General features: G+C 48.7%; 3 protein-coding genes across 3 annotated transcripts; 1 reads left to right on the top strand and 2 right to left on the bottom strand.

The window, feature by feature from the left end:
• Positions 1586–5573, top strand: LOC8078997 (probable LRR receptor-like serine/threonine-protein kinase At1g74360). Its single transcript, XM_002463088.2, has 2 exons — positions 1586–2005; positions 2122–5573. Exons 1-2 carry the CDS (start codon positions 1960–1962, stop codon positions 5373–5375), a joined length of 3300 nt encoding a protein of 1099 aa, XP_002463133.1. The 5' UTR covers positions 1586–1959; the 3' UTR covers positions 5376–5573.
• On the bottom strand, positions 10726–12278 carry LOC110432789. Its single transcript, XM_021453619.1, has 4 exons — positions 12262–12278; positions 11737–12163; positions 11299–11632; positions 10726–11191 (listed from the first exon to the last, which is right to left on the bottom strand). The coding sequence occupies exons 1-4, from the start codon at positions 12276–12278 to the stop codon at positions 10998–11000; spliced, it is 972 nt and encodes a 323-aa protein (XP_021309294.1). The 3' UTR covers positions 10726–10997.
• Positions 14213–19524, bottom strand: LOC8060634 (probable mitochondrial saccharopine dehydrogenase-like oxidoreductase At5g39410). The gene is made up of 2 exons (XM_002460918.2): positions 18716–19524; positions 14213–15222 (listed from the first exon to the last, which is right to left on the bottom strand). The coding sequence occupies exons 1-2, from the start codon at positions 19382–19384 to the stop codon at positions 14530–14532; spliced, it is 1362 nt and encodes a 453-aa protein (XP_002460963.1). The 5' UTR covers positions 19385–19524; the 3' UTR covers positions 14213–14529.

The raw sequence follows: 20094 nt of genomic DNA, 5'->3' as shown, positions 1-20094 counted from the left end.
TGGTTCGTCGTCAAGCCTTTTATGATGAGCCGATCGCGCTGCATGCGAACGAAGAATCCCTCAGTCCCACACTCCCCACTGGCCACTCGTCAACTCTCCAAAAGGTGTGTCGGGTCCGTCCATCCTCGGTCGTATGCCGCGCTTTGACCCCTCCGAATCGTACAATCTCTACGTGACGGCTGATTCGGACTTCCAAAACGCAGCAACCCATGGCGAGTGTGCGGGCATGAGAGCCCACCGATGCAAAAGAGGCGCACCGCGCACGCACTCATGCGATGCCCCCCGTCCTGTGGACTGTGTGGGCATCTTCATGGCGGGCCGTGTTCCCTCTTGCCTGCCCCGGTTGGTTCTGTTGTCAGTCATCATATATCTTGCATCTTGATGCATGCATGTCCAGGATTCGCTTCTCCAAGCTCGACGAAGCGTCATCTTCTCTTCTGTCACCTCTCGCTCATTCCCCCCCCCACGGCGACCATGCGGTACAATTTCCATGAAAAGCACCACTCCTGCTTTGCTGTAAGACACGACACAAGCGGGCGTTCAGATGCGACCTTGCGCTCAGACTTGGGTTTGGTAGGCCACGCACGCGCTCGCTCGTCCACGCGGGATCCAGCAACCAGCATCCACCACCCACCGCTTTTTCGCTTTACGACGGCGGTCTTCGACGGGGACGGCCGGGGGACATTCCAGGCCTGACGCCACTCTCTTCTGCCGGCGCGCGGGCTGGGCGTTGGCATCCAGAAACTTCATGGTGGAGTGCCCTTCGATCGAGTGCGGTGCGGGCGCACGCCTACCACACGCATGCTGCCGCGGCGCCCGGGGGGAGGCGTGCGCGACGCGCCTGCCCTGCCCGACTTGCCCAGACCCTACGGCCTACGGGCTACTACGGCCCCCGCTCCGCTTCGCTTCGGAGTAATTTGGACGCGAGACCGCCGCAGTAGGAGTCGCGTTGGAGTACGGCGTCGTCAACATGGGCGGCTGCCGTCGCTGACCTGACGGGCAAATATCCATCACATGTACTGGTACACTCACGCCGATCAAAATATTTCCACGGTCTTGCAAACTTTTCTCGCTACATTTTGATATACAATAAGTTATATATATAACACAGAAAAATAATGGTCAAAGTTGCTGCCGAGAGGCACACAAAATGTAAAAAGAACACGAGTTCTACCGGCAGTCCTTAATTTATTACAGTCAAGCCTCGCGGTAACCCTGTAGGAGTACTACCTTTCTATGGTCAGTGGACAAGTCACGCTAGAACTTCTCTTTAAGCCAACGTCACTGTCTGAAGCGTTCGTGCCCGTGCGACAGCAGTGTGTGAACCAGTGGTGAACCCCTGTTTTTTCACTCGAAAACCCCCCAAACCCCCAACCTGGGGAGGATTAGCAAGTGGTGAAACTATACAATATGGTGACAAGTCCAGGCCAATTTCGGAAAGCAAGGGGACAAATTCAAAGACCACTACCCAAGCAAGCTACTAGTAGCCTCTTTCTCTTTCTCATCTGCCCCCCGTGCAGTCAGCAATTCAGCATTATACAAGTACTTGGCAATTAAAAAAAGTTGAATCCAATCCACAACCGGTAAACCCAAGCTCCGTTGCTGACACATTGATCATTAGTATTGAGCATTAGTGTGGTTTCCAGTAAACGCTGGGATTCAATTCAAAGGCCAGGCCCGGGAGCAACAACGACAGCCGGTAGCAGCGGTTGGTTGGCATGCTCGTCGTCGACCACATGCGCATGCGGGCCTCCAGCCATTAGATAACTTGCGATAAGTGTCAAAAGATTTTGTCTCTTATTCTCTGCTTATTACATCACCTCTCCCCGTGGAGAACCAGAGGAAGAGAGCGCACGCGCGTGTGGATGTGGAGGAGGCTGCTCGCCGCTCGGCACGTCGCCCCCGTCGCCGGTGCATCCGCTTCGCCTCGGTGTCTTCCATGATTCGGGAAGCAAGGCCATGTATCCCCTGCTCCTCGGATTCCTCGTCCTGCTCCTCGTCGCAGGTTAGAATTCGGCGCCCTGTTCTTGCTCTCTTCTGGTTATCCAGCTGCCGTGTTCTGTTCCTCGCGTGGGAGTCGAATTTCGCGTCTAACTGTGGCGATCGCGTGTCCTCCTGAAGGTGAGGTGGCGGCGGCGGTGCCCACCGGCGCGCAGCAGAGCAACGGCGACAAGGAGGTGCTGGTGGAGCTCAAGCGCTTCCTGCAGAACAACAACAGGGTGAACCGCGGCGCCTATGACGCGTGGCAGGAGTCCGACGCGTCGCCGTGCGGTTGGGCCGGTGTGCGGTGCGACAACGCGTCCGGCCGCGTCACGTCGCTGGACCTGTCCGGCTCCAGCATCTCCGGCCCGGCGTTCGGCAACTTCTCGCGGCTGCCCGAGCTCGCCGAGCTCGACCTCTCCGACAACACCATCTGCGCGCCCGGCGACATCGACCAATGCCACGGACTCGTGCGACTCAACCTCTCCCACAACCTCATCAACGGCTCGCTGGACCTGTCCGGCCTCACCAGGCTGCAGACGCTCGACGTGTCGTGGAACCGGCTGTCGGGCGGCGTCGCGGCCAACTTCACGGCGATGTGCGCCGCCGACCTGGCCGTTTTCAACGTCTCTACCAACGGGCTCACGGGCAATGTCACCGGTACGTTCGACGGCTGCGCCAGGCTTGAGTATGTCGACCTCAGCTCCAACAACTTCACCGGCGAGCTGTGGCCCGGCGTCGCGAGGTTCAGGCAGTTCAGCGCCGCCGAGAACAATCTCACCGGGAGCGTCCCGCCGGCCACGTTCCCGGACGGCTGCAAGCTCGAGTCTTTGGACCTGTCAGCGAATTACCTGACTGGAAGCTTCCCTGACTCCATCGCCAAGTGCGCGAACCTGACGTACCTGTCTCTGTGGGGGAATGGCTTCAGCAGCTTCATACCGGCCGGAATTGGGAGGCTCTCCGCGATCGAGACGCTGGTTCTCGGGAACAACAGCTTCGATCGCCGGATACCGCTGGCGCTGACGAACTGTACGAAGCTTCAGTTCTTGGACATCAGCAGCAACAAGTTTGGAGGGGACGTGCAAGACACCTTTGGCAAGTTTCCGAGTCTGAGGTACCTTGTGCTGCACCACAACAACTACACTGGCGGCATCGTCACCTCCGGCGTGCTCCAGCTACCGCTGCTCGCGAGGCTGGACCTCAGCTATAACGAGTTCTCCGGCGAGCTCCCTCCTGAGGTGGCTGACATGAAAAGCCTCAAGTACCTGATGCTTGCCTACAACCAATTCTCCAGCGGGATACCGGCAGCGTACGGCCGTCTCACCGAGCTCCAAGCGCTGGACTTGTCGTATAACGACCTCTCCGGCGAGATACCGGCGACCATTGGGAACCTCACGTCGCTTTTGTGGCTGATGCTTGCTGGGAATCAGCTCTCCGGAGATATTCCGTCAGAAATTGGCAAATGCACCAGCTTGCTCTGGTTGAACCTGGCCGACAACAAGCTGACCGGGAACATCCCGCCGGACATGGCAAACATTGGGAGCAACCCCGGCCCGACGTTCGCCAAGAACCGGAATGGTTCCAGCGTGCTCGCCGGCTCCGGCGACTGTCAAGCCATGAAGCGGTGGATCCCGGCGAGCTACCCCCCGTTCAGCTTCGTGTACTCCATCATGACTCGGGCGAACTGCCGCAGCATATGGGACCGAATCCTCAAGGGATACGGCATCGTTCCGGTCTGCACCAACTCCTCGTCGCCGGTGAGGTCCTACACGATCTCCGGGTACGTTCAGCTGTCCAGGAACCAGCTATCTGGAGACATACCTCCGTCGATCGGCGCGATGGTGAACCTCAGCCTGCTCCACCTCGACGGCAACCGGCTGACCGGACAGCTGCCACCGGAGATCAGCAGGCTCCCGCTCGTCGTGCTGAACGTCTCGAGGAACAACATCTCAGGCGCGATCCCGTCGGAGATCGGCCGCATGCTGTGCCTCGAGATCATGGACCTCTCCTACAACAACTTCTCCGGCGAGCTGCCTGGGAGTCTGAGCCAGCTCACAGAACTGACCAAGTTCAACGTGTCCTACAACCCACTTCTCACCGGCAGCTTCCCCACCACCGCCCAATTCGGCACCTTCGACGAGCAGTCCTTCCTCGGCGACCCACTCATTTCATTAGGGACGGGCACCGGTAAGCAGCCACCTCCGGAAGCTGCGGATGCTCGAAGGCGCGGCATGACTCCAAGAAGCATCGCGGTGTGGTTCCTGTTCTCGCTCCTCGCCGCCTTCGTCTCCGGCGCCTTCGTGTTCTTCATGGCCAATCTTCGTGCGCGGTTCCCCGTGGAACAAGACCCAGACCCCGAGTCGTTCTCGTGTGAGAACCCCAAGTGCAGCTCCGGGAAGTGCTCCATGCAGATGTCGACGACGTCGTCGCCACCGTCCGGGTCATCGTCGTCGGCGACCGGGTGCTCCTCCTCGACGGAAGCGGTGAAGGTGTTCCAGCTCGGCAAGACGGCGTTCACCTACCGCGACATCGTGGCGGCCACGGGGAACTTCTCGGACGACCTGGTGATCGGGCGCGGCGGCTACGGCGTGGTGTACCGCGGCGTGCTCCCCGACGGCCGCACCGTGGCCGTGAAGAAGCTGGCGAGGCCGCGCGACGGCGACTGCGAGCGGGAGTTCCGCGCCGAGATGGAGGTGCTCGCCGACCGGATGGGGTCGTCGTGGCCGCACCCGAACCTCGTCACGCTCTACGGGTGGTGCCTGTCCGGGTCGGCGAAGATCCTGGTGTACGAGTACCTGGACGGCGGCAACCTGGAGTCGCTGGTCGGCGACACGGCCGCGTTCGGGTGGGGGCGGCGGCTGGACACGGCGATCGGCGTGGCGCGCGCGCTGGTGTTCCTGCACCACGAGTGCCGCCCCGCGGTGGTGCACCGGGACGTGAAGGCCAGCAACGTGCTGCTGGACCGGGACGGGCGCGCCAGGGTGACGGACTTCGGGCTGGCACGCGTGGTCCGGCCCGGCGACACGCACGTGAGCACGGTGGTGGCCGGGACCGTCGGGTACGTGGCCCCCGAGTACGGCCAGACGTGGCGCGCCACGACCAAGGGCGACGTGTACAGCTACGGCGTGCTCCTGATGGAGCTCGCCACGGGCCGGCGCGCCGTGGACGGCGCCGAGGACGAGTGCCTGGTGGAGTGGGGGCGGCGGATGGGCAAAGAAGGGTGGCGGTCGTCGTCGGAGAAGGCGGCGGCCGTCGGCACCGTGTCCTGGGAGCTCCTGATGCTCGGCATGCGGTGCACGGCAGACGCGCCGCAGGAGCGGCCCGACATGCCGGACGTTCTCGCCGCGCTGCTCGACGTGGCCGAGAACAGCGGCGCGCACCTCCAATTTACGTGACGAGTATAGGTCATCGTCGTTGTTGTTGTTGTTGTTTTTTCATTTCGCTTGTTTTTAGCAATTGTTATATTAGTTCGCCATTGATTCATGATGTGGATAACAGAAGGAAGGAGAGGGCTAGATGCAATTTTGGCTGTAAAGAAGACACGTTCGCTGTACATTCTCATGCAAACAAGAACTTGTAGATTTTCCAGCTTCCATCCCTTGCAAATTGCGATGCGATCGTATCCGGTATCCAGTATCCTAGGCGTGCAGGTGCAGTGATGGTAGTTGGAAAAGGGCATTCGCCGTCACTTGTACCTCGGACCATGACAATTCTGAAGTGTCTGAACCTGAACCTCATCACGCACGCCTATGATTCTATGAATTCTTCTATGAACGTCGCAACCTCATGACGCACGCCATGAACGTCGCGCCCGCCGTGCACTAGAAGCGATTCAGGCGTCTGGTCAAAGACTGACATTTACTATTAGACATCATCGAGCGGTCAACTATTGTTTTGTTTTTTTGGTCAATGCACGTGAAGGGCTTTCGCAAAGTAATCCAAACTTAGTACTCAATTATTTATTAAACCTCCAAGTCTTTGGTCTTCACAAAGTACAATAAGCCGTTAGTGGAGCATGCTGCATACATTGCATCGATGCATACTGGTCGGATAGGTCCATGAGGCCGGATGTGAACCCAAAGCTGAACAGACAACAGAGTGAAAAATAAAGTGCCGATGAATCATGACCACCGGCATTCCGGCAACGACGAGTGGTGGGCCTTGGCAACAATCGAACGCGTGCGTGCACGGCGAACCAAACAAGCAGCACTTTGCTTCATTCGTTCCCTTTTCCAAACAAAACAAATCCCTTTCGAACCGTTAGTCTTTGTTTACTGTCCCCCCGGCCCTGGGTTAAGGCCTTGTTTACTTCCAAATTTTTTTGCAAAATAGAAATAATAGCACTTTTATTTGTATTTGATAAATATTATCCAATTATAGACTAACTAGGTTCAAAAAATTCGTCTCGTCAATTCCGACCAAACTATGCAATTAGTTTTAGTTTTTATCTATATTTAATACTTCATGCATACGTCTAAAGATTCGATGTGACGAGGAATCTGAAAATTTTTGCAAAATTTTTACAGGAACTAAGGCCTTGTTTAGTTCCAAAAAATTTTGTAAAACAGGCACTGTAGCACTTTCGTTTGTATTTGACAAATATTGTCCAATCATGGACTAACTAGGCTCAAAAGATTCGTCTCGTCAATTTCGACTAAATTATGTAATTAGTTTTTATTTTTGTCTATATTTAATACTTCATGCATGTGTCTAGAAATTTGATGTGACGAGGAATCTGAAAAATTTTGCAAAATTTTTTTGAACTAAACAAGCCCTAACAACGGGCGCACACGCTGCCACGCGCGCCAGGGAATGGCACGAATCCACCGAGGAAAGGTGACCAGACCAAGCTGCCCATCCCACTCGCACCGGCCACCGCTCGCTCCTCTGCCCATGTCAGGGTCTCAGCCTCTCATCGATGCCGCCGGTCGCGCCGGCGGTTTGCGTCCAAACCTGAGGCGCGCGGCGCGGGCGTTTGGACGGGCAGTCAGCCACCCGATGAGCGCGCCCGCGCCGCGCCGCGCCGCGCCGCGCGACGCCCTGCACGGCTGCGCCCACCCAATCTGCGTTTCGTTTCTTTCCTCAGCCTCTGCCGGTCCACGAAAACGGCTGCGCGGGGCCCAGCTGCCGGAAAAGACAGGAAGGCACCAAAGAGCTCGTCGAGAACCAACCAAGCAGCTAGCAGCCTGCCGGCGCCGGGACCGAAAACGACGGCCGCGCCCGCGCGTTTGGCAGTTGGCACTTGACGACTACACCGTTCTATGCCCAGACTAGACACCGGTCGGGTTGTACGATCGCGACGTCGTGTTCGTGTTACTACTCCAAGCCTGCGGCTCCGCCTGTGATCGCCAACCGCCAGCGCCGATGCCTGGGCTGGGCGGACCAGGACGGCAGGACCTGACCTTACGGCTTGTGGAATCAAAGAAAAAACGTATGGATCTGGGTTCAGATCTCCATTTCCTTATGTTTGGAGTGACGAATGAACAAAGTATCATAGGGAGAAATATTAGTGGGTTCGTGGTTGGCTGGTGGTGATGAGGGTCATGTCAAGAATTGATGCTCGGCCAACTTTGATTACTGCCTGTTGGGCTGTTTGGATGCACTCCAAAGCCTCGTTTACTTGCAAATTTTTTTTACAAAATGTGAATAGTAGCATTTTCGTTTGTATTTGACAAATATTATCTAATTATAGGCTAACTAGGTTCAAAAGATTCATCTCGCAAATTACATGTAAACTGTGTAATTAGTTATCTTTTTTATCTATATTTAATGCTCCATACATATGCCGCAAGATTCGATGTGACGGGAAATCTGAAAAATTTTGTAAATTTTTTTAGGAACTAAACAATGCCCAATTTACGAGTGGATTTTTTTTAACTCCAGTCCTTTCCAACCCGTGTAGATCAGGATATATTGAAGTGCAGCAAAGGAGTCCTTACAGGGTGACGGTGCTGGTACGAAGAGAAGTAGTGTACCATTTGGAGCATACCGTAATATCTATGGGTGGGACAGTCCACAACCTTCTTTTCTTTGTCGAGGCTAGGTTGATTGTTGCTTGGGAACTATAGAAGCTTCGCAACGACAAAGAGTTTTTCACAGGCGTGACCCTACCTCTTCTATGTGGCTTGGCAGTTTGAAGAACCAATGTATCCTTTAGAGTGTCCATTTCAAGGATGATTTGAGGTCATCCTTTTGTGTGTTGGCTTGATGCTTTTAGTTAATCTTAGATGTAAGAACGTCTTACTTTATTTAATACAAAAAACTCTCACTCTTGGGATTTTTCCCACAGTTTTTTGCCTAAAAAAAATCATAGGGACTACTTTTAAATTTCGGCCTTGTTTAGTTCACCCCGAAATTCAAAAACATTTCAAGATTCCCCGTCACATCAAATCTTGTGGCACATGCATGAAGCACTAAATATATAAGAAAACAAAAACTAATTTCACAGTTTATCTGTAATTTACGAGATGAATCTTTTGAGCCTAGTTAGTTTATGATTGGATAATATTTGTCACAAACAAACGAAAATGCTACAGTACCGAAATCCGAAATCTTTTCGGAAGTAAACAAGGCCTTCTTATAAAACCCATGTCAGGTCAAAACCGCGGCAGGTATTGTTGTTCATCAGATGTCACTAAGTGTGGGTCTTCGGTGGCTCGGGTGGCCCCACTCTCAGTGTAGAACTCTGAGTTCTCATGATGACTGATTGGTCTATTCTATTTTTGTTCATCCTCCCTCCTCCGTATGATCCAACATTTCCTTGTATACCGAGGTAGGTCGCGGGCGGAGGGGGGGCAGGGAGCGCGGCCTTCTTCCCCTTTTTCTTTTTCCTTTTTCTCTCTCATTATTCCTTTCCTATTTCTATTTCTTTTTACTATCCCTTTACTCTTTTACCTATGTAGGTGGTTAACAATTTGGGTGTTAGCTATGACTAGAATTTTAGCCACTTGTGATGGCAAGTAAGTTATATCACTTATTTAATTGCTAATTAGTTAATTAGATAATTAGTGAGCAACAATACTAAAACCAAATAAAATCCGAATCACCAATAAATTGTAATGCAATAAAAAGAATTATATGCCTTGCAAATAATTCCTAGGGTGGTTAATATAATAAAGCAAATGCGATATTGTGAGGCTTGCTACATGTCACTCATCAACGCATGGGTTATTTTAGAAAAATTTTGTAGCTGGGATTTTTGTGTCAGGTAATTTCTAGGGTTATTACATGTAGCCCCTGAGCGACCCCTGGTCAGGGGTTCTTCGGTCGGGAACCTCTTAACCTAGGAGTTAACATATCCTTGTGCTATAACTTGGTCAACCCCTAGCATTAAAAGTAGCCATTTGTGGTTTTTTCTCGTGGATAAGACGTAGGCCATTTTCACTTCGTCGTTTGGTGTTTGAAATACTCCAGCTTTAACGTAAAATCCAAGTGTGATTTGCATTACACGAGCAAACCATTTCCCAAATATTGTCATCCAACGCCACACCACATGAAGTCGACAGAAATTAAACAAGGTTCTTCTCAAGATACTAGTTGAAGCTTCATCTCATGCTATGACAACCACGCAAAAAATTGGTTTTCAATACCGTATTTTTGACAAACCATGATCTTACCTGAGATAGAAAAAACATTCTGCATTCGAATATGATTCTCTTGTTTATATACTCTCTCCATCCCTAAATACATAAGCATATTATAAAAGGGAAATCTAAATCCCCAGTGCATAGGATGCGGCCGCTTGGCATGCATACTTCATATGCCGCCTGATGCTCGCTAGTGCTTCCCCTGGATGTCAATTCGGCCACGCCCACTACTTGGAGGCAGGAAGGTGATGCCGAAGGGGGGGGGGGGGGGGGGGGGAGAGAGGGAGAGCGAGAGAGAGAGCGCACGCGCGTAGGTACACTGGCTCCGCGTGCACCGGCGGTAGTGCAGCCCCATTTTAAAATTATATTTTATATGGTGTATGTGTATCTAATGATATCAATTTTGTTTCACAAATATCTGAGTCTTTTCCTATAAATTGGGTTATTTTTTTAAAAAAAATGACTTAATAAAACAACTTAAGGACGGAGGGAAGCACTGCAACATGTGCCAAGCGGAGAGAGGGTCCGGAATCCGGATGCGCTGCTGGCTGCTGCAGATGGGTAGGGCCGAATATCTGCCGGCAAAACCACCTCTGCCGGCCCAGGTTTAGCCCATGTGGCCATATGCGTGACAGCGTGAGGCATTTCGGACCTAGACACCAATACTGCCAATCTACCATCATTCCTGCTCCTTGGACGCTGCTGTTCCAAGCAGAAAGTTCAGATTTTCAGATGACCACGGGAACCTGTTGATCACCTGGATTTGTCTTTCGTAATGAGAAAGAGTCCAATGTCACGTCATTTATTGCACAAGAGTATGCAACTAAGTGGTGCACCAACACAATACTGTTCGAGGAGAAAAAATTCCGGTGCTTCAGAGAACCTTGATTTATGTTCCACGACGGAATGTAAAACTCCAAAAGTCCAAACGAATAGCAGGAGGCAGGAGCTTAAACTGCGCAAACTCCAAAAGTCCCAGATGAGCATTTTGTTTTCCTGGACAAACAACAGCAACAAAGCGCCAAAGCACATGCTGGCAAGAGGCAAGAGTGAATTCGAAGCAAGCCGGAGGCCTTGAGTGAAGGAGTCATTCAAATTCGAGGAGCATATACAGCGTAGCGGCCAGCGGCAGGATGCAGGAAAAGAATACAAAAGCCGGTAGATAATCTAAAGTTTTAAAGAAAACATAGCATACTGCTACAATGGCAACACATCAAGGTTAAAAGATAGCACCAATGCTAGAGTACGTGGTAACTGGCAACACATCAAGGTTCATGCAACCATACAAATTCGTACTACTACTAATTGAGCAGTAATTGAGAGTACGTGGTAAGTTGGTAATAACTGGCAACACATCAACGGTAAACTAGCAACCAGAAGTACGTAGAGGCAGTGAGAGTACGTAATGCTCCGCCATGTAATGCTCGGCCTTCACAAACAGCTTGGTCGCCATGTAATGCTCGTCGCTGCCTTCCCGAGCTCCACACTCCACAGCCAGATCCATCGCTTCCCTTGATGGTCATGTCGCCCCCCTGCAATGCCCGACCACCACCACCAGCTCTTGGCAGCCTGCCCGCCCCAGCCCGCCTCGTCGGCTCCTTGTGCCCGCAACCAATCCGCGTTAACTGCATCATCATATAACAATGTCGAAGCAAGTCAGCGAAAGAAAAGCTCAGGTTTTTGCTGCGACTTGTTGCCGGAGTTTGTGTGGGTCGGGGACGGGCGAACGAGCCTTGGAACTCAGGTGACGAAGGCGGGTCGTCGAGCGCGTCGAAGCTGCTGGGGCAAGGGTTGCCGTTGGCATCGAGGAAGCAGGCGATGAACGTGCGGTCGTCCTGCAAGGCCGCCTTCCTGAACACGGCAACGTCGCCCTGCGTCAGGTTGAAGTCCTCGCATATCTCGCCCCACCCCTCTCCGAGCAGCGTCTCCCGGCCGGCCGCCACCTTAAAGACCCGTACGACGACTCGGCGCCCATTGTTGTGGAGCAAGAGGGTCGCGTTGTAGTCGAAAGGCCTGTCGCCGCCGCTGCTGGGAGCGAACAGCCTCGCGACGTCGCCTCGCAGCACCTGCAAAAATACGGTCAGCGCCGCCGGCGAGAACACAGAACTCCGTAGACGCGAAGTAGGCTTCTGCTAGGGTTAAAAAAAAAAAGAGAGAGAGAATGCAGTACCAGCTCGCCGACGCTCAGGTCGCAGTCGTAGGTGCCCAGGCGCTGCTCAAACGATGGGAGAGGACCGGCAGGTAGTCTCCTGCCGTGATTCATGGCGACGGCGGCAAGGCGCAGGCGCACGGCGCGGCACGGGTAGCGAGCAGGCTGGGAGCTGTGGAGGCCTGGAGCAGTTGGAGCAGTGGAGGAGGACTGGGGGCCAAGCGACTGCTGGTGACGACCCACACCACACCAACGCCCCCGTTCTCCTTGAATATAGGACGCGGTGTGAACAGAACTTGCAACGAGGATCCGGTGCCGCTGCGGCACGAGCTGTACTTCCACTGACGTGTGGGCCCGGTAGGGTGCGGAGCCCACACGCCATTGGCTGTATGCTACCCCTCCAGCTTTCAAGGAGCCATACAGTTGAAAGATGCTGGTAGCCCGTGAGCTGCTCTCAAGCACTGTTCATTCATTCAAAAGGTCACTGGCGGAGGCGGAGGTGTTGGCAAAGCCTGCGCCCTCACATGTCTCTGCGTGCACGTCTACCGTAGCCCATAGCCCATAGGGCCATACAGGCTCCGCAGTACAGGCTTTGTGCTGCAGGCAGCGCAGCAGCAGGAGTAGGCGAGTAGGAGTAGCACTGTAGCAGTGAAAAACACTCCACTCCACGTCTCCACCCGTCCACACACCACGCTCGTCTTCTTTTATCCAAATTAGCCCCTCACATACACTTATTTCACAGAAAACTTTGATGGAAACAGTTTCCCTTTGACAAAATGAATATAAGGCTTCAAAACCTATTTTTTTTTCAAGATTTCCCGTCGCATCGAATCTTTAGACGCATACACAAAGTATTAAATACAAATGAGAATAAAAACTAATTACACAGTTTGGTCGGAATTTATGAGACGAATCTTTTGAGCCCAGTTAGGCCATGCACCTAAAAACCCAAAACTTTACAAGATTCTCTATCACATCGAATCTTACGGCAAATGCATGGAGTATTAAATATAGATAAAAATAAAAACTAATTGCACAGTTTGTCTGTAAATCGCGAGACGAATCTTTTAAGCCTAGTTACTCCATAATTGGACAATGTTTGTCAAATAAAAACGAAAGTGCTACAGTGTCAAAATCCAAAAACTTTTTGCATCTAAACAAGCCCTTAGTCTATGGTTAGGCAATAATTAACACACACAAACGAAATTGCTATAATATCGCGAATTTTTCAATTCAGTAACTAAACACGGCATGCAAAGTAGTCGGCTTGGCATGCCATCACCAGACACACCAAACACTTGAGGCCTTGAGGGAGTGTTTTGTTAGTGCCAACTGCCAAACTCAAACCAATGCCTTGTCTAGTTCACCTAAAAATTAAAAATATTTTAAAGATTTTTTGTCACATCGAATCTTGCGTCACATGTATGGAGTATTAAATATAGATAAAAACAAAAATTAATTGCATAGTTTGTCTGTAAATTGTGAGACGAATCTTTTAATCATAATTACTCTATAATTAGACAATGTTTGCTAAATAAAAATAAAATTGCTACAGTGTCAAAATTTAAAAACTTTTTGGATCTAAACAAAGCCCAAATCTTGGTCATGTACTCATGTCTGATATTTTGGCCTATCTATTTGGTTTGACGGCCCAAGTTTAGCCTTGCCATGGAGAATTTGGCCTTCGTGCTAGTACAAAACAAGTTAACACCTCATTTGGAAAGGCTTCTTCCAACAAAACAACTTGTGGGATTAGTCTAGGACGTAAAATCGTGACTTTGTGGTCAAAATCTTACGCTCGCCAGATGATAGAACACTCAAATGCGACTACGTACGTCTGGATCAGAGGAAGAACTTTTTTTTTTCTTTCACTCAAATCCATCCCAAAAAGGGTAAGTCGGCGTAACCCCGTAGTTGTGTCTGTGCGCCTGTTCCTGTATCTTCCACCTCTGTCGTGCAAATTGGATGTACTCTATGGCTTTGTTTAGGCCTTATTTAGTTCCTAAAATTTTCAAAATTTTCTATTATATTAAATCTTTGAATACATATATAGAGTATTAAATATAAATAAAAAATAACTAATTACATATTTTGTCTGTAATTTAAGAGACGAATCTTTGAGCCTAATTAGTTCATGGTTAGACAATAATTGCTAAATACAAATGAAAGTGGTACAATTAGTTATTTTTGGAAACCACATTAACTTCCAAAGATTCGATGCGATGAGAAGAAAAAAAATGGAACTAAGAGAGTGTTTGATTTGGGGTGATAAAATTTAACAGACACGTAGCATTTTCGTTTTATTTGACAATTAATGTTTAATTATAGACTAACTAAACTCTAAAAATTTGTCTCTTAAATCATCCTCTATCTATTGTTTTAGTTTTACAAATAATATATATTTAATACTTTATACATATATCCAAATATTTAATGTGATGGATCATAACGGGCCTAAACGGGGCCATAGAAAGAGCACAACAGCCAACATCACCAGTTCAGAATTTGGACCTCACGTATTGCACTAGGCACTATTAGCATCTTTTCTTCCACATAGCACGCTGAGTCTGGCATTACACATTTCAACACATATGATCCTCTCTACAGGACACGATATTATGACACGGATTATTAGTTATCACAAACACAGCATGCGAATAAGAAACTACGTATTTCAGAAGGTACTGTGGTAGTAAGACTCCGTAAGACTATACCACATACACAGTTAAGCCGCTACTTTGCGCTTCTTATTGCTCAGGTTGCATCCTTCTCCCAAGTTTTTCCACTGGAAGCACCGAATGGAGCCAGTGAACTTCAGCTCATGGTCCTAGTCACGTTAACCTCGAACGACAGCCCGTTCTCCTGGAGGCGCTGCTGGAGGTCGGTAGGGCCGAATACGGTGCCAGGCGTGTACACCCCACCCTTTGGTAGGTTGGCACGCTGGCTCAGCAGGACGAGGGCGCACTGCACCAGCACGATCGGAGTTGTGATGTAACCAACCTCAGGTCCCGAAACCTTGGTGATCACCTCCTTGTCCGGCTTGCTTCTTCCGAGCTCCAACGACCTATCCACGTTGCTGTAGCCGTGCCCGACAAACCACATCTTGAACGAGGCGCTCTTCACCTCTTCCTCAGTCGGACCGGCTCTCCTGAACATCCCAGCGGAGAAAAACTCAGGGTACTTCAGAAGGAGGGACCTGCCGAAGGAGAAATTGCCAAACAGGCCGATGAAGATTCCGGTGAAGATGAAGCGCACGAGCATCATCAAGGATCTGGAGGCGATCTTCACGCCGAAATGGGCAGGTTTGACAGAAGACCAGAACTTCTTCCTGTGTTCAGCATACTCTGGGGTTTCTTCTGCACCAGGAAGGCCCTCAGGATGCTCAGTCAAGGTTGATAGAGTTCTCTTCACGACCACTGTGTCAGCGGAAGGCAACTTCATAGCCCACATTCCCAAAGGATTCTGACCCTCAATCAGTGAGCCTTTAGGAGGCGGAGGGCCTGGAATCTGCATAAAGGAAGAAATCTTAGCATTAATCAACATTTATACCAGAAAAATACTCAAATGGTTGTCTAGCAAAGAAGCCAGTGCTCATTTCACTGATAGATCGTCTCCGCAACGAATATAGGGACCAAAGTCTTAAATAGATGTGCGAATTATACTGCAAAAATTAAACATTCAAGGTTGCACATAGCACAAAATCTATTTAACTATAAAATTTTAATGAAGAAATTAAGATAATAGCAATCATGCCTGATCTACAGTAAGAATGCCTAAGTTGTGGTATTAGTCAGATTTCTTCTAATATCAACTGGAATATTTATTTAAGCGCTCCCTCCTTTCTAATTATAAGTCGCATTGGCTTTTCTAAGTACAGATCTTTTGCTATGCACATATACATAGCAAAAAGGCAACAGAAAAGCCAAAACGACTTGTAATTTGGAACGGAGGGAGTGCAAGTTTTAGGTTGGTTGGAGAAAATATGAGCCATCAATTGAGAAAGATCAAGTGGTCAGAAAATAGGAAGCACTTAGGGAAAAATACTCAAGTAGGGACAGTAAAAAAAAGAGTGAGATACCCATGTTATTTCCTTTTTCATTTAAATAATAAATGGTAAATTGGTAATTGCACTTTACAGTTTATACCATAGAAAATTAGTTTGTATGGGTTAATTTGAGTTCACATAGTTAGCTGTTACATTTGAGTTCTTTGTGTAAGTTTAAGTTGATCGATTTAAGAACTGAGCTAAATGGTTATTTTATGGTAAAAAAACAGTTTGATACATCTAGCAACATTACATTAGAACCACTAATTTATGATTTGCTAGTTTTGATTCTTGGTTGTTGGTTGTTAAACTGCAAATCGACACTGATTCACCCAGGATATAATATTCGAGCAATCAGTGAGGCAGAAACAAGCACTAGTACTTATTTATCACCTAGTTTGTGTGCCTCGATGAGTCACATGAGAACCGAAAGCAATATCAATACACAATAGTACTTGCTTTGCCAAATCGGGAGCGGACACATGGTCACACACCTGAAATCAGTCATCGCTCACCACCTCACCAGACACATGGTCACCCTTACAAGTTACGACTTATGACTCAATTTGTCGGTCACTGACAGCCACTAGGAAATATTGAAGCATTAAGAGAGATAAACTGCTAAGTTTTAGTGGCATGGCAGGAGCTAGACAAAAACAAATAAAGAATGGCACATGTTCAAACTTTTTGGGAAAAAACAGTTGAGGAACTATCTGATCAGTGATTGTGCGCATTGAGAGATCAGAACTCGACAACTCCCGACGGGGGATACGGAGTTGGGTGCGGATCCAGGGGGTCTCAGAACAACAGGAAGAGCGGAACAGAGCAGGGGGCACCGATAACAAATAAAAAAAATATACATAATTCAAATTTTAAATTGTACTTGTCTGATCAATGGCCAGGAAAAATCAGAGGGGAAAGTACCTAAAAGTACCTCTGGTACTTAGCAATCACTGTAGCAAAGCTCTTATTTAAATCCAAATAATGGCATCACCAAATTCATCTAATATGCTTTCACTTAATCAAGCAATGTTTCACTCTTCCTTTTGTTTTATATATGAAGTCTGGAGCTACTAAAAATATTATAAAACACACCATTAATAGCTGTCACATTTCCTCTGGACTTATACAATATAGGCAGATGGTAGTCATTGATCAAGGAACATTGTCATACAGTTGAGGACAACAAACCATGGTCAGGAGGCTCAAGGCCAAGTTCAGTGTTTGTAGGCTTAAGAAATTGAACTGGTTCCCTAGAATAGTGGCAAGTGGTAGGGTTTGAAAACTATCAATGGCATCAACCATCAGCACAAACTAGTAGATGATTCTTCAACTCAAATGAAGCCCTTCATCTGCTCATATAACTTGTCTCCAAACTTTGTTGGAATAACTAAATTCTTTTCACATGTGCTCCGTAAAAGTTAACATAAATTAATGCTTTTCGAATCAAGTGGCATCTTAAAATCAATATTCATTTGTGCTAAGAATCTTAAAATTAACACAAATGAATTCTTCATTTATTGGAATAACAAAATACTTTTAAAGCACTGCTACTATGCTCTATGCTTCTTAAGAATCTTAATCATTGACAATAAAAGAGTGAAATCAGGTTAATGCTTTTCTTCTAAAAAATCCAGATCAATGCAAAATTACAGATATTGACAGATATGGATCTTTGCATTCTCGAATCAAGACAATTATCTTAAAATATATAACATGCCACAAAGGCAAATCAACAGCATATTAAAGATGGAAAGCATACAACAACTGTGATTTAAGGACATCAAAATGCAAATTCTGAGCCTTTCATTTACCAAAAAGAAGTTGCAAAAGAATTTGATGAACTTTGACAAAATAAGATAACAATTCCTGTGTAGTAGTAGTATCAAAATCCACTACATGCACACACACAAGGCATGTATCATCATTTGCATGTGAAAGTATGGAAGCTGTTCTGAAGGAACCCCAGGACTATTTAGCAGTTGGCAGTTGGCACACAAGAAGAGAATGATTGACCAAATAGTAACAGCCTAACAGGGCCAAATAATAAGCATCTCGGCGATGGTACAGGAAGGAAATTCATAAAAGAGTTTTTCAGAAAAAACAAAAAGGGAAAAAGAGCTATGAGTTCATATACCAGCAGTCTACCCACATATAATTTCTATAATGGCTGAGAAAATCCAGGGATATGAGGCCTAATTTCCAGATTTGTCAGAAGGCTTGAAAGTTTACTGGCAGAACAACTTTCACCATTCAATTCCATCATAACACCTTGGCACACTAGGAGATTTGGGCATGCATATATTGAAGCTAAGCTAATTTGAATTTCAGGAAGCATATATGTGGCTATGTCAACATGGATTCAGCAAAACACAACCAATTTTAGCACAAATCAAACAGCTGTAGCAAATTCTAGTATAGTAACCCATAGTGTACAGAGCAGACATGAGTCCCAGAGTCAATATCTGGCCCGACAACTATTAGTCTGTAGTCAGTGTGCCCAAGTTCTAACTCAAGTAGTTGCTCCAATACATCCTTGAGGATTTTAAGACCTCCTAATCCTAAGGCCCTGTTTAGTTCCCAAAAATTTTCAAGATTCTCCATCACATCAAATCTTGTGGTACGTGCATGGAACACTAAATATAGATAAAATAAAAAACTAATTGTACAGTTTATCTATAATTTGTGAAACGAATCTTTTGAGCCTAGTTAGTCCATGGATAGATAATAATTACCAAATACAAACGAAAGTGCTACGGTAGCCAAATCCAAAAATTTTCACGAAACAAGGCCTTAGCCTTCTGTCAAAAAAAACAAGGCCTTAGCCGATGTGAATATTGTTCTTGTGCAGCACTCTATTCTTTTTTGTGTCGTAATAAGGAGTAAGAAACATGTAATCCAAGAACAAGCACTTGAAATCAACTGAGAAGCAGCAAAGAGTGGATATCAACTCACATTGGGCTTGGGCGGCCTGGGCCTGGACCGGCGCAGCGCCTGCAGCTGGCCAGCGTTGGCCACCCCGAGCACGGCCGACTCGTAGGTGCCAATGTTCCCGACGATCCTCTTGGACGACTGCAGGTACACGTACGCCTCCACGGAGACCAGCGCGGACGGTGGCTCCCACTGCCTGGAGTGGAACAGGAAGCCGAGCTCGGCGGGGACGGAGTCGAAGCCGCAGGCGGAGACGATGAGCGAGCCGGTCTTGGCGGCGGGCTCGTGGAGCTCGGCCTCGACGCGCTCCATGAACTCGGGCTCCCCGGAGATGTCAAGGCAGTCGGCACCCGCCGCCGCGCACGCCGCCGCCACGGCGTGGCCGTGCAGGCGGAAGGGCCCCGCGCAGGAGAGCACGACGCGGGCGCGGGCGGCGAGCGCCGCGAGGGAGGCCGGGTCGGAGGTGTCGGCGACGAGGATGGGCACGTCCTCGGGAGGCGGCGCCGGGGCCGCGGCCCAGCGCAGCGCGGCCGCCACGCGGTCCCGGCTGCGGCCGGCGACCGCGAGGGAGCGGAGCGGGGAGTTGGAGGAGGAGTTGAGGAACTTGAGAGCCTCGCGGATGACGTACTTGCCGGTGAAGCCCGAGGCCCCGAAGATGACGACGTCGAACACCTCCGGCTCCGGCGGCGCCATGGCGGGCGGGCGTGGGTTTGGGGACGGGTCGCTGAGCGGTGGGGCCGCCCGACTACTCGCGGAGTGATTCGTGAAAATGATGACTCGTATTCGTATCGTCTGCCTTCCACTTCCAGCGGCGGCCGTGGGCGGAGCTAAATACTCCGTAGCAACTAAACACCAAACACTTCGGCGTTTGCTATGTGCTAGTCGTACTTGCCGCATGTTTTTCGAATTAGGATTCAGCCTTTCAGGTACAAGATATAACTTCATCATTCGTGAAACAAAGTTTGGCACAGCAGCAGTGGATCCGAGACCATCTTCATCCCATCAAATTTCGTAGCACATGCATAAAACATTAAATATATATTAAAAATAAATAATTATACAGTTTATCTGTAATTTGTGAGACGAATCCTTTAAACCTAACTAATTTATGACAGTGTTCATTTTATAAAAAGAATTACAACAAGGCACAAGGCCCAGAGAAGTTTCAGCGCACTCCGTGTTCGACCGATCAGAAGAGTTCTGTGGACAGGAACCATGCTCGTTAGAATTTTTAATTAAAGCCTTGTTTAGATGTGAAAACTTTTTAGATTTTGCTATTGTAGCACTTTTGTTTGTTTATGCCAAATATTGTTCAATCATAGATTAACTAGAGTCAAAAGATTCGTCTCGTAATTTACAGTCAAACTGTGTAATGAGTTTTTGTTTTCGTCTATATTTAATGC

Source organism: Sorghum bicolor, chromosome 2, assembly GCF_000003195.3.
Source record: "Sorghum bicolor cultivar BTx623 chromosome 2, Sorghum_bicolor_NCBIv3, whole genome shotgun sequence".
Taxonomy (NCBI): Eukaryota; Viridiplantae; Streptophyta; class Magnoliopsida; order Poales; family Poaceae; genus Sorghum; species Sorghum bicolor.
This window is presented reverse-complemented; position numbering and strand designations above follow the sequence as displayed.

Coding starts and splice junctions, on each gene's coding strand:
- LOC8078997 (XM_002463088.2), top strand. CDS start 1,960: ATGTATCCCCTGCTCCTCGGATTCCTCGTCCTGCTCCTCGTCGCAG. Junction 2,006..2,121: donor CGTCCTGCTCCTCGTCGCAG/GTTAGAATTCGG, acceptor GTCCTCCTGAAG/GTGAGGTGGCGGCGGCGGTG.
- LOC110432789 (XM_021453619.1), bottom strand. Junction 11,633..11,736: donor ACCTGAGCGTCGGCGAGCTG/GTACTGCATTCT, acceptor GTATTTTTGCAG/GTGCTGCGAGGCGACGTCGC. Junction 11,192..11,298: donor TTCGTCACCTGAGTTCCAAG/GCTCGTTCGCCC, acceptor ATGATGATGCAG/TTAACGCGGATTGGTTGCGG.
- LOC8060634 (XM_002460918.2), bottom strand. CDS start 19,384: ATGGCGCCGCCGGAGCCGGAGGTGTTCGACGTCGTCATCTTCGGGGCC. Junction 15,223..18,715: donor CCAGGCCGCCCAAGCCCAAT/GTGAGTTGATAT, acceptor TCCTTTATGCAG/ATTCCAGGCCCTCCGCCTCC.